A 22,194-nucleotide genomic window follows, 5' to 3' on the forward strand; every position below is an offset into this window, starting at 1 on the left:
CAGTAAAAACCTCTTCTGAGCAGGGTGTGATGGTGCACACCTGTAATCCTAGCACTCAGGGAGGCAGAGGGAGGTGGATCTGTGTGAGTTTGAGGCCAGCCTAGTCTACAAAGCAAGTCCAGGACAGCCAAGGCCACACGGAAAAACCCTGTCTCAAAACAAACAAACAAAAAAACTACCTCTGGTGGACAAAGAGTTAATTCCTGTTCCACCTTAGAACAATATGCCAAGTACCGATGAGTACAGGAGGTGGTGCCAAATAGGGTGGGCCCTCCCTGGATGGGAACAGTCACCCCCTAGGAACTGGACTGTCAACACAGCAGGGAGCTAGAGAAAGGGGGAAACCGTGGCAACCAAGTTTTGCTGGCACTCGGTGAGGCCGTTACGGGAACTGCAGAAGCCCTGCCGAACATGCTGATGAGCCCAGGGAAACAGAAAAAAATGTCCCCCTGGCACCCCACAGCCCCAAGAGGCACCTACTCTGCAGAGCCCTCGCCCTCAGGGCAGGGTGTGTTCAAGAAGCGCAGAAGACATCAGGACCCCTTGAGTTCATGACCACCCTGGCTCCATCTTCCCATGGTCAAGGCAGTTACATTTAGCATATCTGCCTAGGAAGCCAAGGCTGTTAATCAGGGAGGAAAATAGACACCTTTTAAAATCTAAGCAGTATACTTCAAGAGTCAGTATGAAATGCTTCAAATGTCCTTTGTGGGTTCTTGCAAACTCTTCCCCTTCTGCCTCTCATCAGGATACACTGACATCATGACACCTATGTTAAAGGTTTCACAATAATCACTGGGCAACAGTAATCTGAAGGAAGTCTATGTAAGGGTTGTTATCCGAAGATAACTGAGAAGAAGTGCTGAGGTGCTCCTCTGAAATTTCCATTCAAAATGCAGTTCCTTTCCCTAATGAGAATTGAGAGCTCCAGACACATTGCCTTGTCTCAAACACAAGAGTCAGACGACCAAACAAAAGTGAAAACCTACAAGAGTCTTCTACTTCTAAATGTCTCCTTACCATACTGCATACTGAAGTGAGTGTGTGTGTGTGTGTGTGTGTGTGTGTGTGTGTGTGTGTCCGATCTGAAATAAAGAAACGAGTTGAGAGCCAGAAAGGCTCACAGTTCTGGCTGCTGAGATGAGCAATGAATTCTTGATATCCATTATATGATTGATTAAGACATAACCATAAACCAGGGCTGAGAGTACTCCTTTCCTATACACCTGGGGTCTAGCTAAGAAAAAACTGACGATGATCTGGTAGAGCATGCAGCTATTTCCTACAGCCTCTGCAGCTCTCCAGACAGGGACAGCTTCCAGAGCATGCAGCCACACTCTGTTCAACTCCCTGCTAGGATGATTCTACAAACATTTTGAACAGAGAACAGCAAGGTATATATTTAGCCCTGTCCCCGGATTTCCAGATAGTAAATTCTATCTACTGTTTCCAATAATTCTGTCCCTATCTAACCTCTGTTGTTGTTGTTGTTTTTAAGTTGCTGTTTCATATACAAAATTATTATGATAATCATTGTTATTCTTGAACTCGGGACATAGATAGATAAGTGGAGTTACAGCTCTGTGTTACGATTATCTTCTCAGCTCACACACTTCAACTATAACTCATTGGCTATTTGCCCCTTGAACGCCAATGTCTAGCTGACAATTCATCTGAATGGCTGGATTATACGGATCTATTTTCTAATGGTTGTTCAGTTTCAGTAAGAAACCAACAAGGCAAAGCCTCCCCAATCCTTAGTGATTGGAATAATCCAAATAAACATTTAAAGAAGTCTTCACTTGAAAAGATTTTAGCAAAAGAAATATGTCAGCAAGTGCTTTGCATTCCTGAAATGCCCTGTGTCTATAGCGATCAGGTAGAGGGACGATTTCTAGTTCAAATATAACTTAGCGATCGCCACATGGTGCGGAATCTTTCCACCCCTACACTCCAAAAACCCAATCAGACAAGTGCCCGTAATCTGATTCCCAGTGTACCGGAGCTCAGGGGCAGGCAATGAGAGCTGCACTCTGGCCAGGGACGGCATGAGTGACAGAGCTGCGGTGAGGCGGTGGGGGTAAGTCCTTCTTTGCCTTAAGGAAACAATGCTCAGTGCTAAAAGATGAAACCTTTGCATTGCAGATACCCATGTCTTCTCAGGCAGAATGCAGAAGATAACTACAGGACAGGTGGAGAGTCCTTTTAAGCCAGAAGACTAAGCCTTTATGCAATGCAGAAGAGAAGCAGAGAGACGGGAGAAGGGAGGGGAGATGCTTTTTAGGATGGGAAATTACTCTGTAATATTTTTCATTAGAAAAATTACTCACCCGGGAACTCAGCTGTCTAGGAGTGGATGAGACAGTGTATTCAGGGAGGAAGGGAAGCGTCCGGTTCACTGCAGCCGGGTTATATCAACAAATCCCCCTTTGTTCTGGGGGAAACACACCAGCAAAAACAAATTATGTTGGTCCATTTCCTATGAATGTAAACACATCAGGCTCACTGATGGAGTTCATGGGGCTGTGAGCAATGCTGAGGAGACCCTCACAGAGGCAGAGGGATCCTCGGGTGCTACAAGTTTTGAAGTCCACAGCTGGCTGGGGCTTTGGGGGCAGATCAGATTTTTGTGGATTTTTATTTTTATTTGTTTTTAAGGAAAGGGGAGACCTAAACCCGTTTTAAGGTTTCTATTTATGGTTCACATTTGGGGTGCTCTGTTGTTTGTTTGTTTGTTTGTTTGTTTTAATTTCGCTGATGAAAATTTGAAGTTCAAAGACCAACTGAGTGTCTTGCTTGGGTCTCTAGAGTGGGGACAGGTGTATGAATGAGCAGGGAGAGGTGACAAAGGGGTGTTGGAGGGAGGCTGGCCTTTCCCAGGACCGCCTCCCCTGAGCTCTCTGCTACTGAGCAGGGACTGTTTCCTGCCCACCCAGCTCCCTCCGTTTCCTGCTTGGTCCCCTCTCCTCTTTCTTCTGTATTGGGTCACAGAAGACAGCACCTGTAATAGCACTTTGCCCTCTGCTACCTGGCTGCAACCCTGGGCTGCTGGTGAGTCTTTTTCCATGCCAGTTCTCAAAGCCTCTTCCTCTTGGGGACCTTCGGAATGCCTCCCCAGGGTGCCCTTGCTGCTGCAATCCTACTGCTGTTTTTGAACCTATATTACGTCCTTCTAAGGAATCAACACTGTCCGGGCTGAGGTCTTTCCTAACTACATGATTTTCTTAGAGGACCTCACTTGGGCAGGGGACATTTTCGCTCTAACTGGCTGTTCCCCTGGGTGGGTGAGCATGAGCATAGTGGTTTCCTTTTTCAGGTCAGAAGGAAAGCCCCATTGTCAAACTAACAGCAAAGCAGGATTCTTAAAAGTGAAGAAAGCCTTCCGCAGCCTGGTAGGTACCGAGTTTCCTTGCTGCCTACACAGAAGCCGGGCTCCCTGGGCCAGGGAGTAATAGCCCAAAGATATTCTAACCTCACAATATATTCGGGAGGTTACAGTTCCACCCTCCTTGAGCCCTTAGTTTTCTAGGCCAATCCTTCAGTGCTAAACGCTGCCTATCTATCTGTCTTTTGCCAATGAGGGCCAAAAATGAATGCCTTAAGAAAGGAGGCAACTGGGGTGATTGCTCTTCCAAAGGGGAATGTAACAAATTCTGGCCAGAAAAAGCATTCCCGTTAGTGTCTTCAGACCTAACCCTCTTCTGCTCCAAAGACCTTAGAGACAATAAAGAAGGTAGATGGCCTGGCGTGGGGGGCATCTACCCCTTCCCACAGCTGCCTGGAAATCCCTTATTTCCTGACCACACTCCAAGCGCCTTCCTCTCCCTTCTTGCTCCCTTCCCTACCTCCACGTCTCCACAAGAGAAGGCATACAGTGTCCTGGAGCCAATCCCATGGGAGAGAAGTCTTCAATGAGAAAGAAGCTCCATAACTCAGCTCACAGAAACTGCACTGCTTCCTGCCACACCCCTTTTTCTGGGTAATCTTCCTAGTTCTGTACCCTGTTGGGAAGACTGCGTGGGGCTGGCTTACATACTCCAGACTCCAGGATTGGGGGTGAGGGGCGTGTTGGAGAGCTACCCCACTGTTGGTTGAGGGACAGTGGGGCCTGAGGAGTTACTATCCTGTCTCCAAACACTTTCGAAAACATCCCTCGCCCGCCCGGTCTTTCCTCTCCGGTGGTTGGCCCCTCTGGCAGCTACGTCTGTCTGTTCACCTGGCCACTGCCTGGGAGCCTGGCAGCAGCCTGGAGTGCCTGCAGCCCCGCCCTTGCAAAGCCTCTCAGGCTCGCCCTAGGAACTGAGATTGTCACGTACCAGTGCTACAAGCCCAGATCTGCCCAGAGGCTGGGCACAGATGCCCGGCTGTTTCCCAAGCTACTTCTGCCTGCAGCTTGCCTCCTCCTTGCCCAGAGCAACAGCAGCAAAGGGCCCTGTTCCAGCTGAGTCCCTGCTGGTCCCCAGAGCCCAAACCAAGTCCCAGGAGCAATTCTGCCCTCTGCCAGTTTATCTTCTCAAAAGGCAGTTCCACAGTCCCAACTTCGTAGCAAATTTCCTCCAAATCCTCAAGCCCCCGCTCCTGGATAGGAATGGGTACAGGCCTTTACAAACCCATTTTTAAAATGCCCCATTGAAGCTACAAAATACAAAACTGAAAAATATATGCCTACTTAAAATATATTTTTTCTTTATTCTTTAGAAATTCATATATGTACATATATGAATTTGCATGTATACAAATATGTACACATAGTGAAATATGATCAGATCCGCCCACACTGTGTATCTACACAACTCTCCCCAGATCTCCTCACTCCCATCCTTGGGCTACCCTCAATCTTGGCCAGAGAGGCTTCTTCTTGCAGTGAGCACCAGTGCGGAGATGCACAACAGGTGCTGGGAATCAGCCAGAGACTTTTAGTTGATTTATTTTATTATTTTTATGTGTATGATGAGTGTTTCGCCTGCGTGTGTGTGCACCACCTGGATGCTGTGCCCACAGCTGGCAGAAAAAGGGCTTTGGGTTCTCTGGAACTAGAGTCACAGGTGAAAGATAGCCATGTGTGTTTGCTGGGAACCAAACCCAGGTCCTCTAGCAGAATAGCCAGTCCTCCTAACTGCTGAGCCATCTCTCCAGTGACCACCCCCACCACCCCAGCCCTCAGCTGCTCTTAAACCAATTTCTGTCCCAAACAAAAACACACATGTAAAGTATAAATTCTAAAGCTTGCTGAAGGGAGTTAACTCCCAGTTAAATACAGTTTATTCTTGATCTCTTAAGGAGTTTAGTTGAGATGGTTTTCTTTCTAGGGACAGTGGGGGCTGCTGTTCATTGAATAGGAAGTCGCAGGAGATTAGAATAACAGCCTCTTGGTTACTGATTAAGGAGACATCCAGAAGCAGTCTTTCTTGGATTGCAAAGCATTCTCATCAGCCCATCCCAGTCTGCGAGACTGAAGGCCTGACCCCCACCCCCTCCCCCCAGATTTCAGTGCCCCTTCCAGCTGGAAAACAAAGTTGGAAGCTTCTGACTCTCATGTTCTTCCTTCTAGTAAGTGTGGACGTTCATGCAGTAAAGAGAGCATCATGGTGGCTTTCAAAGGGGTCTGGACTCAAGCCTTCTGGAAGGCAGTCACAGCAGAGTTTCTGGCCATGCTTATCTTCGTTTTGCTCAGCCTTGGATCCACCATCAACTGGAGTGGCTCAGAAAACCCCTTACCTGTGGACATGGTCCTCATCTCTCTTTGCTTTGGACTGAGCATCGCTACCATGGTGCAGTGCTTTGGCCACATCAGCGGTGGCCACATCAACCCTGCCGTGACAGTGGCCATGGTGTGCACGCGCAAGATCAGCATCGCCAAGTCGGTCTTCTACATTGCTGCACAGTGCCTGGGGGCCATCATTGGAGCCGGCATCCTCTACCTGGTCACACCTCCCAGCGTGGTGGGAGGCTTGGGCGTCACGACGGTAAGAACTCTTGGGCTCTTGTTTCTGTTCTAGAATCCCTGGCTGCTTGCAAACGCTGCTGAAAGATGGCTCAGCGGCCTGGGAGGTATTCAGAATATGAGTAGATTAAGGAGCTGGGGATATAGGTCAGTTGGTAGACTGCTTGCCTGATCCTGAGTTGTATTTCCAACACAACATATCTGAGGTATAGGGAGGCACAGATCTACACTACAGCATTTCAGAAGTGAAGGCAGGAGAAATACAAGTTCAAGGTCACCCTCAGTCTGTTCTACTTAGAAACTTGTCTAAAAAAAGAAAAGGAGGAGGAGGATGAAGAAGAAGAAGAGTAGAAGCTTGTGGTGTTGTTTTGTAAAAATATGTACAGGAGAGCCAGGCATGGGCTTGCCTACAATCTGAGGATCAGAAGTCAAGGCAAGCCTGGACTATATAGTGGGACCCTGTCTACATAGAGAAAAAAAATATCATAAGAACATTATTATTTGCTATTGAGTGACTTGAACATGATTAAAAGGTCTCAAACTCATTTTAGTTTGTTTAGTTTTGTTTTCTCTCCCACCCCAGTAACAATACTGAATATGTTTTTTTGAGACAGGATCACATACTCATTATCTATCTCATCCTGGCCTTGAACTTGTAGCAATCTTCCTGTCTCAGCCTCATATGCACTGAGATTACAGATATAGACTGGATTACAGTATGACTGACTTGACTTTATTTTTATCTTAAGAGTTTACAATTATATATTTGTTAGCAGGGGCAACATTCATTGTTTTTCATATGTAGGGTACTATTAATGATGGACATAAAGGGCCATGCTTTTTTAAGTTTATTTTACATCCTGGTCTTAGCCCCCTCCCTCCTTTCTTCCTAGCCCCACCCTCCCTCCCTGTTACCCCCTATGGAGCCCCTACCCACCAAACCACCTCACCATACCATGTAGCCTCAGGACTGAGCATACCCTCTTTCCCTGTGTCCTGTCAAGGTAGCCCTTCCAGGGAAAAAACAATCAAAAAGCAGGCAACAGAGTCCATGTCAGGGTCATCCCCCATTCCCTTTACTAGAGGGCCCTTATGAGGACCAAGCTGCCCATAAATTACATCTGTGTAGCTGGCCTACGTCCAGTCCATGCCATGTTCTTAATCATAGCACTCAGTAAACAGAAGTCGGCAGATCCCTGAGTTTGAAGCCACCCTGATCTACAAAGCAAGTTCCAGGACAGGCGGGGATACACAACAACAACAACAAAAAAGTAAATCCACATTCATTTGATCTTCTTGTTACTCTTTATGACTGGCAATATTCCTCACTATCCCAGTTCCAGAGCTGGCTTTAAGGACATGGCTTATGTTTTAGTTGAGACACCAATGAACTAACCTAAACTTAATCGATGGGTCTAATAATTGCCTCATAGCATTGTAAATCTCTTAGGAACATCTTTTACATGCTAAGTGCAGCACTAACACATCTCGCCTGTGTTGCTAAATGCCACATTCCATGAAAACTCAGTCGCCGTGAGAGCGATTACCTGTAATGACCCAAAATGAATGTCAACTGATTCCTTCTTTTTAGGAACTGGAAGGGATGGAAATCGCAACCTGGGGTTGGTAGAAGACTCGTCTGCAGATGAAATACACCCTTCATATTGATGCCTTGCTGTAGACCTAGACTCTTGCCTCAGTGCTGATGGAGTCTGTCTCTCTTTCTGTAGGTTCATGGAAACCTTACCGCTGGCCATGGGCTCTTGGTAGAGTTGATAATCACGTTCCAGCTGGTTTTCACTATTTTTGCCAGCTGTGATTCCAAACGGACTGACGTCACTGGTTCAATAGCTTTAGCCATTGGATTTTCCGTTGCAATTGGACATTTGTTTGCAGTAAGTTTTGAGTCCATTTGAATAATTGATCAATCTCCTTTACTCTCACCCTGAAGCTAGCCTGAAGATGCCCGTTTGTTTACGGCTGATGCTTTCTTTGGTTCCACTAGCCTGGTCACTGCCAACCACTGCAACATTTAGATCATTTCAGGAATGTTGTTCACATCACTGCTAATCTTTCAACACACAGGTACATGTTTAAAAAACTCTTCCAGCTAGTTGGATATGCCCATGTACCCATGCTGATGGTGCCATAAGACACACAGCCCCTCAGATCCAGCCAAATCTGTTCACGTTCAGTTATCATTTCTCCAACTAGAAAGTGGCTAAATCTCAGTGTCCCTCTAAGGAGACGATAGTGATTTGCAGCAAGTGATACCTAAAGAGCCCTGTTTCCAAACTGCCTAAGGTTTTGTTCTTGTTCCCCTATAGATTAACTATACCGGAGCCAGCATGAATCCAGCTCGATCCTTCGGACCTGCAGTTATCATGGGAAACTGGGAAAACCACTGGGTAACTACTAAGTTTATCTGCCCCATCTTTTGAAATTGGGAACGATTGTCTAAAAGGTTCTTTTTTATAAGCATAATTTAGCTCACTAGTTTCGGTTGGTCCTCCACCACCTCCATTGCCAACTCTCAGCTTATTATTGCATCTGTCGCAAGAAGGAGAGAAAGTCCAGCAGAGCCCTGCTGCAGGTGACCATAGTGTTCTGTTGTAAATCTCTTTAACAGTTGGGTTTTCTTGAAACGTTGCCAGACACATGTCTGACAGACTATGGCAGAATGCTAGGTACATAGGGCTTCCTTTGTAGAATAAATTTAAATCACAAGCATGTGCTGGATGTCAGTGTTTAAATAATTCAATGAGAGCCTTCTTAACAACAACAGAAAATAAAGTTATTTTTAAAAGGAAGAAAGAGTTATGCGAAAACATCACCTGTGAAAAAGATATATACCATCTTAGTTTACGGAAACATAACGCAATTACCAGCCCAGGAGCTGGAATCAAGTGAACTGTGGATAGAACCAAATAAATGATATGGATGTTTATGCCATTTTCACCACAGCTGTAACTGAAAAATTAAATGACTCCCAAGAAGGTGTATTTTTTTTTAATCTCAGGACTACCCTTCTTCTTAATCTGGGCCAAGAGTAGTGAGAGACACATCAATTCTGTTTCAGTTGTTTCTGTCAACAATTCTCTCCTTCGACTCATAGGCAATTGTGAAAGTCACTCATACATTAATTTAAATAATCTATAAAATACAAGAATATACATATATGCTCCAGCTTAAAATAGAGCCGATTCCTTTATTATAAATGTGATTTTACAATGTTTTAAATTTATAAAAATTTGTTGTATGTGCTTTGACCTTTTGCACATGGCTGCAATGGAGCCAGCCACAACTACTCAAAGAGGGTATGATCTAGGAAAGGAGGAAAATATGACACCATGACTGCATGAATTCCCTTACACAAAAAGTGCATTGAGTTGCTAAGACATAATTTGGACACAGACATGCAAAATGTTGATCCCCAATGTCATTCATTGGACTGCTCATTTTGCCACTGTTACTTCTGAAAAGACTTACTACATTAACAAAAATGCAGTTTACATTCTGTGTGTTTGTGTGGTGTGTGTGTGTGTGTGTGTGTGTGCTCACGTGCACATGTGTGACATGGCATGCGGAGGTTAGAAGACAACCTTGGTTGTCAGTTCTCACTTTCCACCTTGTTTGAACAGGGTCAAGATCTTGTTCAACCCTGAGCACCAACTGGCCTGTGAGCCCCTTGGGCTCCTCCTATCTCTGTCTACCATTTCCCATCCTACTGTGCAGGAAGTACACACATGCACTATGGTGTCTAGCTTTCCTGTGGGTTTCAGGGACTCAGACTGAGATCCTTACGTTTGCATGGAGAAACTTGACACATGGAGCAACTTCCCTAACCTCAAAATGAAATTTTTTTAATGAGAATTGTAGATTTTACAATAAATGGACAGGTTTTAGTTAGGTTTTAGTTAATGACAATTTAGGAGTTTCTTTTAAACGTGATTTTACATGTTTTAAATTTATAATAATTTTCCTTTTTTAGCAATAAAATTCCTTCCGAAAATTTAAAGGTACTTTAAAGCACACAGAACTATGTTTGGGAATAGCAATTTGGCACCAAGCTTTATTTCTGAGAACGTGGAAGCCGTCTCCTTGGGAGTGTTTTTAAAAGGGAGTGATTACTTAACAGTGCCGGTCTCCCTTCTGAGACTTGTAGCCTGTGAAGTGGCCCCAGCCTCGTGAAATCTTACCAAGGGAACAAAGAGCAAAGGCATTTAGAGGAGGGCTCTCATTTCTCCTTTGAAAGGGCACAGAGAAGATAAACTTTCCTTTGGGCTCTTTCATGTTTAAGATAAGGAGCTTGGTTGGTCCAGCGACTCTCCCGGCTATTTTCCTGTTAAGGGTATGTGGTCTGCTTCAGCGGGAAGCTTGGCTTTCCTTTAGGCTTCACAATGAAGATGCTGAGCGAGGTTCACGTCCAGATGCTATTTTAAGCAAGACATCGTCTAGTTTTTTTATTTATTTTTTTTCTTTTTTTCTTTTCAAATGAGAGAGCAAACATTAAGTTGGTAAATGGGCACAAACCTGACAATCAGCTCAATCACTTGTCAAGTATGCTATCTGAAGTAAGCTTGTAACCTCTCAAAGTGCCGGCTGCCCAAGCCATGTATATTTTAATCATGTCCGCATCAAAGGTTATTAATGAGATAAGAAAAGCGCTCAGTACAGCCAGTTAGAGTGTTCCGTAAACAGGACTCTGGGTCCCAGGTGAATGTATGGGATGAGTGCCTAACACTCTCGGTAGCATGCACGTGCTCCGAAGGCATATGCTGCAGCCTAATCAGATCGAAAGCTTAGTTTATTCCGAGTGCGTCGCTGATGGGATAAAAACGCACCATTTACTGGAAGCCTGTAGAATCGCTCACTAATCCTTATCTCGTCTACATCCATAAGTCAGCACAGGGATTCACTACAGCAGTAGGCAGGGGAAGCCCTCTCCAACGGGAGAGATAAATAAACCATAGCATTGCCCATGTAATGAGGTCATCAAATTTTAAAGAGGGAAAGCCTACAACGTGAAGAAACTAGCAGCCGAGTTAGTCATCCACAGCTTTAAATTGCCTGGGACGCCCGAGCTGAACTGGTTAACGTGAGCAACAAACTGGGCACTTTCTAGGTGTCCGTTCACTTAGTCTTCACAGCCCTGTGAGGTGTGTATTATAGCCTCTGCTTTGCAGATTAAAAAAAAAAAGTGAGGCATGGAAGTTAAGTCATTTACAGTTACAGTGGTATAATTTAATTGGGAAAGTGCTTGCCCGGCGCGCAGGAAACCCTAGGTTCTCTCTGCAGCACTGTACATCCTGGGCATGGCAACACATGTCTGTAATCCCAGAACTCTGAGGGAAGAAACTGGGGACGTGCGGGGGGGAGGGGCAGGGTGAGTAGTTCAAGGCCATCCTGAGCTACAGGGTAAGTTCAAGGATACAAGAGACCGTGTCTCAAAATGGAAAAGTCCCTGTCGTAGGCACACTCACAGCACCGCTACGTGGTGGGGCTGGGACTGTATTCATTGCGCATACTCAATAGCTACCACTCTAGGTGATAAAACTGCACTGCGATCCTGACTATACAGAAGTCAAGGTGATACCCTAGTGTGGAAAACACAGAGAAGCCTGTACCAAAAATTCTTTCTTTCTATTTTACAGAACTCCTAGTGTCAGGGGCATTTTTACGTTACGACTTATCGTGAAGTTGACAAGCCAGGTGTGGCGGTACCCACAAATATTTTCAATACTCATGCTGCTGGGGGAGGGGAGGGATTGTGAGTTCAAGGTTAGCCTGGGCTGTGTATGAGTCTTGAGAGCAGGGCTAGACTCTGTCTCAGATAATTTTTTTAAAAACATTAAAAATACGATAGTAAAAGAAAGAAGAGAGAAGAAATTATTCTTTTATGTTCAAATGTTCTTTAATGATGAATGAATCTTTGTAGAGTTGGTATATTTTCTTATTTATTTTCAAATATGTGTTTGTGTGTGTGAGAGAGAGAGAGACAAGGGGGGGGGACACATGGCATTGCTGCTGTAATTTAATTCAGTTAGACCCTATATTCATGGGTTACCCACTGTGACGACTTTTCTCTCCTTCTCTCCTCTCCTCCTCCGCCCTTCCCCCAGATATACTGGGTTGGACCCATAATCGGCGCCGTGCTGGCGGGCGCCCTTTATGAGTACGTCCTCTGCCCCGATGTGGAACTCAAACGGAGCCTGAAGGAAGCCTTCAGCAAAGCTGCTCAGCAGACAAAGGGGAGCTACATGGAGGTGGAGGACAACAGGAGCCAGGTGGAGACAGAGGACTTGATCCTGAAACCTGGGGTGCACGTGATCGACATTGACCGTGGCGAAGAGAAGAAGGCCAAAGAGTCGTCTGGAGAGGTCTTGTCTTCGGTATGACTAGAGGGCAGCACTGAAAGCAGGAGAGCCTCCCTAGCCCTGGCCTCGGATTTCCTGCCACCCATTAAGGAAACAGATTTGTTATAAATTAGGCAGGTGCGGGTTTCTCGTTTCATGTCTTATTTTACTCAGTTTAAACAACATATATTTTACTAGTATCAGCGGGGGAAGAAGAAACCTATGAGGAATACGACATTTTAAAACAGAGATCTTGTTTAAAAAGTATCCCCGAAGCAAATATGCAAAATAGTTTATCCGGTTCCCTTTCGCTAATAACAACTGAACAGGTGAACCAAGATTTGGTCAAGTCTTGCCTCTTACAGAGCACGTGGGCACCTCTGTGAGGAAGCTGGCATTGCCAGTCCTCACTTGAGAAGTGACTCCATTGGACTGAGTTAACAATGACAAAGTGTACCCTGTCACGGAGTCACGTGCATTCAAGAGAAGAATTGGAGCAAATTCTCTCCTAAGCCATCCTGTCCTTATAAACTACCTCGGAAAGGAAACGATTAGCAAAGGCCATCGCTGATATTAGTATTTATATGGCAAATATCTGATTGTCAGATCCCAACCCCAACTCATTAGAATCCTTCTTCCTCCCCAGAATCCAAGAAACTATAGGGCTAAAATCAAAAATATCTGGAAAGAATATTAATTTCTCTCCATGCATTAGTTCCATCTAAAGAGACGTGCATGCGAACATCAGCTGAGGTTCAGGACAGCCAGACCTGCGGGGTCTGGTGGGAGGGGGAGCAAAGGTTTCCACAGTCTCACGGCTATCACGAGGAGAAGGGAAATCTGTGTTCTGTCGTCAAATGACTGGTCTGTTTTCAGTGCACATACTTAATCACACCACACAAGATTAACCGCCTAAGCTTGTAACTGCTTCACTTACTTTTTTAAATTTATTGGAAAAACTGGGGCATTCGTTTGTCATCGTGGTCTCTGTAACGAAACCCTCGCTGAGGTATTTTGGACAGGAGCTTGGCTGGTTGAGTGCTGACTTGCTGTTAGTGTCCAAGTCCTGCTTAGTGTAGAAGGTACGAACTGGCCCTGCCCCACCCCATCTGCCGACGTTGCCTCGCTTCCCACGGCATCTGTTGGTGATCACCACTGTGAGTATAACGACACCTATTTGTGTGAATTGAGATATGCGGCCGACAAGGTGCAACGTGGTTGCCAAATAAAACGGTGAGGAGGCTGGCTCTGTTTGATGCTCCTAGGTGGCCCATCTTTCATAGTGCACATCAGCTTAACGTGTTTTCCTCCTATTTACCCTACTGCCTGGTTTACTTGTTAAAATCATTTGTTTTTCCACACCGCTTTGCCTTCCGCCAGGAGAAAGCTCTGTGGAAACCCCAGTTTCTACCATCGTAACAGCCCAGCCTAGCGTTTATCTTAGACAATAGCACTGCAAATGTCAATTTCACTAAACAAAAGTTAGTAGTGGGAGAGAGAGAAGAGCCATCTCTGGGAGGACCAGCTTGTAAATAGCTGATAATCAAGGGCTTTCTTCTCCCAAGCCCAATTCCAACTGTGTGTGACTTCTTATTGTTAATGGCAGTTTTGTGTCTGTGGCAGTGAGATAATGGACCACTATTAAACCTGATTCTCTTCGGTGCTAGGAAACTGATGTGCAAGTTCCCAGACAGCCATGAGGCTGGTGTGTGCCTCTCAATGCCACCGGCACATTTTCTGGTAGATGCTGGAAGCACAGGTCCCTTTTTCAGGGCTTTGAATATACTACGCCACAGACATAAGCACTCACAGAAACAGGGCAAGAATCTTCCAAGCGTGGTTTGTGCCCATTATTTCAACGGTTTTCCCAATATACTACGTAGGCTTAAGAACAGGGTGCTTCGGTTGGTAATATCAAGCACCAACAAACATGGGAGATCAAAAACAAACTTAGTTAACAAGGAATAGTTACGCCGCAGATTTCTGAGTGCGCTTTCAAAATTGTGGCCTGCAATTGTTTTTATTATGCCATAGTTTTCTTCGTTTGTGCTCACTTTAACACTCATTTCCAATGACAGCATTCAATATGGTAGGGACTGAAAAACACAGAATCATGGCTTTGTGGTTTGTTCTTTAGCAGCTGGCAGAGTGCCAGGCACACAGTAGGTAATCAAAAGTAGCATGTTATTTGATAAAAATATTATGACACTCATTTGGGATTTAGGAATAACAATAATCTCTTCTAATTTTTGTTTTGCTCAATATTTAATGAAAGTATAATTTCTAGTGTCATCAAAGGAAGGCAACATGGATGTGAAAACAGTATATTTTTATATTCTACTGTTTAAGGGCAGAGGATAAGGGCTCCATCACTCTTCCTCTTTGCATATGAGACAATATGTCTTGCATTTCACTCAAGGCTCTGCCAGTTAAAAAAAAAAAGTAATGAAATTGTACCTTTCTAATGACATCTATGCAGCAGGGGTCTATTGCCTCATGGATGGCACCAAATTATCCAGTATATTAGGAGACCAGGGCTTTTTCCTTTAATCCCTTCTTATTAATGAAGTGCATAGCGCCGTTCCCCAGAGACAGCCGCTGACAGATACACAAGCAGAGAGATCAGAGAGGAAAGCTCAGGAAGACATAAAAGATTTATATGAGCAGTGGAACAATGCCAACTGTCTGTTCCCTGAGGAGGAGAACACAGACAACCCCCAAATTTCAGGTGGTCCATATACTGAAAATGCAGTCTGTCAAAAACAGACTGTGAAAAGCAGAAAAGAATCATTTAGGCAGATTTTGAGAGGATTTTTTTTTTCTCGAACATAAGACTCCAATTTTAAATTCAGGTTTCCTTTTTCTTACAAAAGTCCTACCCTTTCATACTTAAAAAAAAAAAAAGTTTTCTGGAGCCTAAGTCACTGGTAATTTTACAACTTGTTTCTGCCATTTGAAACTACTCATAATTTTTTTTTCCCCTTTCAGCCATCAGAGGGGTGTCCTGCCGCAGCTCACAGGCACTGTGGCCAGAGCTGCTCTCTGTTGGAGATTCTATAAGGAGATTAGGAATCTCTGGAAAACGTGCATGATAGAAATGAGCTCACTTATTAGAAGTCAGTTTCAAAAGGCACAACTCTTAAAGTGAATCCAGGCAGTGTGGAACAGTCTAACCTCACTGATGGTCGTGAACTTCCAAACGTGTACCTGATTAGAGTGCTGGCATTGATCCTTGCGTGGCCCCTTGTTGCATCCTGTTGACACTTCCCCACAAATCACACATCACAAATCTGACAGATATACTGCCTTTGTGACAAGTGGAGGTCATGGGCCGAATAGACAACCTTATAAAAACTACAAAAAGTTCTTAGCGTAAGACTTCAGGATATGTGAATTTGGAACTTTCTGGATCTGAAAGTAATAAACTTTTCCCAGAAAACTCACAGAGTGAAAATTATTAGGAAAGAATGGTTACGTACAATTTGAAAGTGTAATCTAACAAAACTCGCTCTCTTTACCTCAAATTGTCTGAGTTCATGTCTAGGTGTCAACGCTTTTTAGTACACCCTAAATAACACAAACCTTTGAAACCCATAATTCTCAGAAAGAAAGGTTAGGCATTTAACTTCAAAAATCAATAACTGTGGATACTCACTTTTTACAAATAACTACCCGTAGCCTGTGAAAATATATACTGAAAAAATCTGTACACCACATGTCATGAACACCAAATTTAAAAGCAGTTATACTGTAACACTTTTAAGTCAAAAATCAAGAGCTGACTTATATAACCCATTGTAAGGTATTCCTAAATTTTTTTTTCAAGTTTCAGGTTAAATCAACATATAATTTATGGAAATATATAAATAATTATTTACCATTTCATGACCCAATCATAATAACTTATGAGAAACTAAGAAAAACAAAGTGAATGTGTGGTTTTATTCACAATTATTTATTAACTAAATATTATTCCAACATTAAAGCTGATGCTGAAGAGATTTAAATTGTAATGTCTAATATTTGGAAAAAATCTATTAAAAGAATTAGCAGTGCGGCTGGGTTCTGTGTCTTATGTTGTATCATATTACTAAGATCATACAAATAAATCTTCAAAGTTCTTTTTAATTAATTTTTTTACATTAATTACATTTTATTCGCTTTGTGATGGTCTTTAAAAATTCAGTTGTAGTTTTTGGCTTCCTTTAGAATGAACAGGAGATTTTTGACATTTGAGTATAATCTACACCAAACGGTGGTGGGTCCCGTAAAATCATTTGCATGCTGAGAAAGCCTGGCGAGTACATCCTGGGGTGGGCCCTGGCATAGACAGTGAAGATGAAGTTTTCGAAGGCTTCATTCATAATGTCTACACTTGCAAAGCAGACTGAGATATCAGCTGTCACCACAGTGACTCTAAAGGGAAGGACTCCAACAGCCGACTGGCGGTGGGAACTAATGGTCTGCCCTCAGGCTGTTTGGCAAATCCTGGCCACCCAGATGGGTAGCCTAGGCTCAGTGAGTGTTTATCTACCCCCCCTCTGGGTTCTTGGCTTAAGTCTTCTCAATGTTTAGTGGTTACAGACCTTCAGTGCAAGGTTGGGGTAGTCATTTATGGAATGCACAGCCTCTATGATAAGTAAATAATCCTTGGAAGCCAAATCAATATGTGACTCTTATAGGATTTGTGATGTGGTGAAATGATTGGACTAGATGCCGGTCTCCTCCACTGGATCCTAAACTTCTTAGTGACCACGAATGTGTCTTCTTTATCCTGTGTGTTTCTCTTTCCCCACCCTCATTCCTGTTGTGTAAGAGGCTTGATATTCCCCTGGATAAACACATGCTGCAAGAACGAAGCAATTAAAGAGTATCTTACAATCATGAGGAAATGCCACAAAGCCCTGTTCAACCTGGTTGCTTTGTGCTGCTGAGATGTGCGTGCTAAATATTTGCATCCTTGTAATTCCAGGTAGGAGCCCAAAATTAGTTCAAACACAAAAGAAATAGCGCACACAAAGAATGCAACGCTAATTGGATTTCTAAAATTTATACCCAATGTGGAGGCAACAAGGCATGTTTTCATTGCTGTGTTTATGCAGTGGCCAGATGTTAGATGAAATTTAGTTCAGTTGAATACTTCAGCAAGCAAAGTATTTTAACAAGCATGGAAAGCTTGAGGAAGAAATGTCAGCCTGCTTTTCGATGATTATTCAGTTTTGGCAATGTCCAAAACAAGATGTCACCTGAACTAATTCATACCATTTTTTCAGTTTTCCCATTGTCTCTTGTCTGGGTTTTAAGAAGACACTGAAGGCTTTAAAAGGCGAATTGGGTTCTTACACTTCCATGTGTTCTGAACTCTCTGAGAAACCATGGCATCCAAGTTAATAATGGAGATAGCACATGGCGAGTGCCCATGAAACTCAAGATGAGAGGGTGAGCAGATGCACACTGTGGATGCAGAGAAAACACTCCGATCTTTAGGCATCTCCTGCGTTCCCCCTTTTTCTTTCAAAGGGCCACTTGTCACAGAAAAATAAAATGTTTTGAAAGTAATACCCAAGGGTAAGGAAGATAGAGGAAAAATGAATTCAAATTATTAGCAACTATAAAAGCTTATGTATGTGGCCACAGAACTTATATATTATTCTCAATCATTTTATCTCAAGGATCATTAGAAGGTACACATCACTATTATTTTTATCTTTAAAGATTAAATTGTAATGAATATAAAAAAGAAAAATTGAAATTAAAGAAATTAACAAAACAAGTGCTTAGTGAAATACACAAATTACCTCATATACACATAGTAGAAAAACAATATCTGGACCCTGTTTCTCAGTTCCAACTATCTTTAGGAGTCTCCAGAGATCTCATACAGAACTCTCACAGCCCTAAACCCACTTTCCCAGCACTAATATTTGTCTTTAATGACATGTGTGTTCAAGTGCATGTATGTATATATTATGCATACAAGGGAAATCCTCATTTTACCACCCCACGATGGAACAGTAAACAGTAAATACTGAGAACCAGGAAAATTACAGAGCTTAGAAAAATTTACAAAGGAGAATAAGATGAACTGCTATGGAGGATTTACTTATACTTTTGATAATTTAGGAAATTGGGTGGGTTTTTTCCCCCTGAGAAAATATTATCAAAATCACTATTTAAAATATAACTTGGTTGGTCTTGAAAAGGCTAGAGGTGAGGATTAATTGCAGCCATGGTTAAAGTCTTCAACAGTTCGATAATAATAATAACAACAGGTGAACATTTATTGTTCACCCACAATATGAAGTCCCCAATTTCTCATCCCTTATGGAAACTTTGCAAGCTGTTTCCACTATGCAGACATAAGAGGAAACTGAAGTCTAAAAAGTAATCAATTCATTCAGGGTCGCAGCACTTCCAGGGGACAGAAGAACCCCAGGCAGCCATCCACACCTCTCTGCTCCCAGCCACTACCCTCTGGGGACTCTTAGCTGAGGCACATTCAGGTTCCAGTAGCTCCAACTTTCATTATCTCTATTTTGCATGCCTTTGATTTTTTTATATCAATTGAGATTACAATATACTGGAACATTTTAGTTGTGCCCGACCTAATCTTTCATTATCACCTCAGTGGCCTCTGCAGGAAGATTTAAGCCTCAAGTGCAAATTCCACAAAGATAGACTAGCTAAACTTACAAAGTGTTTTTAAAGGGGACTTTAAGTGCCCAGGGGAACTTTCTTTAGTGATCAAGAGTAAGCCAAAAACTTCTCTCACAATGCACCATCTATATTTTTGCTCAAAATTAGCAGCTCTTTGTCCAGGGAAAATTTGGTGAATTTATTTTTTAAATACCTATAAATAAAATATTAAGAAAGGTATTTGTAAAGCAGGCATGGTGGTACATGCCTTTAATCCATACCCAAGGAGGCAGATCTCTTTGAGTTCTAGGCCAGCCTGGTTTACACATCGAGGCCAGGACAGCCAAGGCTACAAAGGGGAAAGTGTCTTGGAGCGGGGTTCTTGGGGAGAAGGTGTGTGTAAATAGTGTTTGGAAATAATCCAAACTACTGTATGATCACTTTGCCTGGACAAGACTGTAGAGTTAAAAGAACTTCTGTAAAATGTTAGTGCCTTTCTATAAAGAGACACCATCACCATGACCAAGGCAACTCTTTTAAAGGAAACAGTTTAATTTAGGCTGGCTTACAGTTCAGAGGTTTAGTCCATCATCATCATCACAGCAGAAAGCATGACAGCATGCAGGCAGACATGGTGCTGGAGAAGGAGCTGAGAGTTCTACATATTGATCCACAGGCAGCAGAAGGAGACTGTGTGCTACACTGGGTATGGCTTAAGCTTGGGAGACCTGAAAGTCCACCTCCACAGTGACACACTTCCTCTAACAAGGCCATACCTCCTAATAGTGCCACTTCCTATAGGCCAAGCATTCACACATGTGAGTCTTTGGGGGCCATACCTACTCAAACCACCCCAGTTAGTGATATAATGGAGTAAAATTATAACAGTGGCAAGGCCTTCTGGAAATAGTTGGCATGATGCCTACTGCCCATATCATCTCATTCAGTAAGAAGAAAAGAGTTTGTATAAGACTCAGTACACCTGCTACTGTCTTGTTTTCAAACTACAAGATAATAGGGCAAATCCAGATTCACATAAGGCAAGAGACAAACCCACAACAAATAAATAAATCTTTGAATACCCACTGTCAATGACTGTGGGAAATGGTTTGGGGAGATAGGAAGGAGGGAAGGAAGAGGAAGGAGAACATTAATCTCTCAGCAATAAAAGTGAGAAACGAGGTTACAAGCGCTTCTAGCCCCTCTCACCACAGCATTACTAAAATTGCCACCACCTCTACATGGAGAAAAGTCCATATGCAGCCACCCCGGCATGGTGGTGCATGCCTACCCTCCCTGTAGCTGGCAAGCTGACCTGAGAGGATGACAAATTCCAGGTCAGTCTGGGCTACCTACGAAAACTGCTTCTGGAATTTTGTTTGTTTGTTTGTTTGTTTTAAGAGGGGATTGAGAGAGAGAGAGAGATAGCTCAGCCAGTGAAGTGTTTGCCTTGCAAGGTAAGGGTTAAATCCCTCTAGCACCCACATAAAAATACCCAGGTGTGGTAACATGCATGTAACCTTAGTAATAGTAAGATGGGAGACAAGACAGGTGGATCCCCAAAAGCTCACTGGCCAGTTAGCCTCACTTGTTGGAAATTCCAGACCAATGAGAGACCCTGCTTCAAACCAAAAGTGGAAGACACCTGAGGAGTGGTACTCCAGACCATCCTTTCACCAATGGGTACAGACACATAGACTCACTCATCCTCCTCTCCATCCCTCTCTCTCAAAATGGTCCCTGTGCTACGTCAACATCGTAAATTTGTTGTTTTGTGTTGCAATTAATGTCTCAGAGAGAATGGGCCTGTGTAGCATCTGAGATGACTGAAGTCCTAACTTTAATTGTCAAAACCTCAGGTTAAAGGAGAGCTTCCTGAAGGGTGAGAAAAAGATATTTTCTTTCTACATCCTGATGTTCAAAAAGGCATGCTGGGTAAATTCTAAAAATCATTTCTTTTAAACCATAAATACATAAAGGGTTGGGAAACTGGCTCTGTGGTTAGGAACGCACCCAGCTTTACGGAACACCAGAGTTCAGTTCCCAGCATGTGTCGGTGACACACAACCATCTGTAACTCCAGCTCCAGCTGAAACTGATGCTCCCGTCTGGCCTCAGAGAGCACTGCACTCATACGCATAAACCCACACAGACAAACATCTACTTACATCAGTCAAATAAAAATAAAATACCTGCAAGTTAGTAATGAAACAAGAGTAGGAGCCTAAGTCTCAGCCTATGCTTCTTGGAAAGCTACTCCAAGATTTCAATGTCAAAACTTATCACAAAGGACTTGAGTTATATATCATTGTTCCCAGAGAGCTGGTGACATGGAAACAGTCAGACTGAGGAAGGAGAAGGCTGAGATTTCCCCAGTGGCCTGTGACAAGGAAGAGTCGAGAAATACTGATGGAGATTATTCAGCCCTGTGGTGTTGATGCATTGTGCTTAAATCATTCATATTCTTTGAACTCTAATAAATCCTCATCAAACAATGATGACATTTTCATCTCATCAAAGTTTAATCACAAGAGTATTGTAATTCTGATTTTCTTCACCTCAGTTCAAATTGAAAGTAATTGTCAGACGTTACTTTAATTCTTACATGTCTCCTGTGTTATTATTACAGCCCATTTCATTCTCTTGGAGGCATGACATATTTTCTCTTATTCAAGCAACCTTAGAACTTTGTCCTCTACTTACAAATAGTTCATGTAAAGCTCATTTTAAAATACATTTTAGGTACATTAACATGAATGGCTATTTTTTTTCTCTTAAAACACAGAGAAGCATGAGTGGGAATATAGCCCGACTATTGAATTATTTTACATTGGAAGACTTCCTAATTGCCTGAACTCTTGATTGCTTCAAGGAAATTGTAACCAGCCCCAGAATGATGGGCTTACCATGCACAAAAGCAGAAAGGGGAAACACACCTGCTTTGTTTTATTGCATTGACACTTGGAAAACAATTTCTCCTTAAAGAACAGGGGTAGGGAGTTACCCAGCTGAATCAGAGTGATCTATTTTTTCTTGCTGACTTGTGTGTGTGTGTGTGTGAAAGAGAGAGAGAGAGAGAGAGAGAGAGAGAGAGAGAGAGAGAGAGAGAGATACAGAAAACTAGCAACAAAATCCAAGGGGAGTATAGGATTTGAGATAATCTAATACATTTTGTGTATTTGTGTTTTCTGTTTCTTTCCATGAAGGATGGGGGTTACATGATCAATTGAAAGAAATCCGAGAGATCTTAAATATTTT

General features: G+C 43.1%; 1 protein-coding gene and 1 long non-coding RNA gene across 6 annotated transcripts in view; one reads left to right on the forward strand and one right to left on the reverse strand.

Annotated features, from left to right (window-relative positions):
- LOC132652378 (uncharacterized) overlaps nt 1-3,973 on the reverse strand; it is an 84,741-nt gene extending 80,768 nt beyond the window's left edge. The window contains exons 1-2 of the long non-coding RNA XR_009589885.1: nt 3,846-3,973; nt 2,331-2,434 (exon numbers count right to left, since the gene is read on the reverse strand). This is a non-coding gene — a long non-coding RNA (uncharacterized LOC132652378). The remainder of the gene's footprint in view (nt 1-2,330; nt 2,435-3,845) is intronic.
- Aqp4 (aquaporin 4) lies at nt 1,929-16,355 on the forward strand. 5 transcript variants are annotated; one of them, XM_060377649.1, is made up of 6 exons: nt 2,015-2,080; nt 3,863-3,979; nt 5,552-5,966; nt 7,675-7,839; nt 8,272-8,352; nt 12,067-16,355. In XM_060377649.1, the coding sequence occupies exons 1-6, from the start codon at nt 2,049-2,051 to the stop codon at nt 12,340-12,342; spliced, it is 1,086 nt and encodes a 361-aa protein (XP_060233632.1). In that variant the 5' UTR covers nt 2,015-2,048; the 3' UTR covers nt 12,343-16,355. The 5 variants fall into 5 exon arrangements, with proteins under 5 accessions (XP_021516250.1, XP_060233632.1, XP_021516252.1 ...); XM_021660577.2 differs by lacking the exon at nt 3,863-3,979 and adding an exon at nt 3,317-3,392 and having other exon boundaries at nt 2,022-2,080; XM_021660574.2 differs by lacking the exon at nt 2,015-2,080 and adding an exon at nt 2,917-3,051.
- The last annotated feature ends 5,839 nt before the right edge of the window (nt 16,356-22,194 follow it).

Source organism: Meriones unguiculatus, chromosome 2 (genome assembly GCF_030254825.1).
Source record: "Meriones unguiculatus strain TT.TT164.6M chromosome 2, Bangor_MerUng_6.1, whole genome shotgun sequence".
NCBI lineage: Eukaryota > Metazoa > Chordata > Mammalia > Rodentia > Muridae > Meriones > Meriones unguiculatus.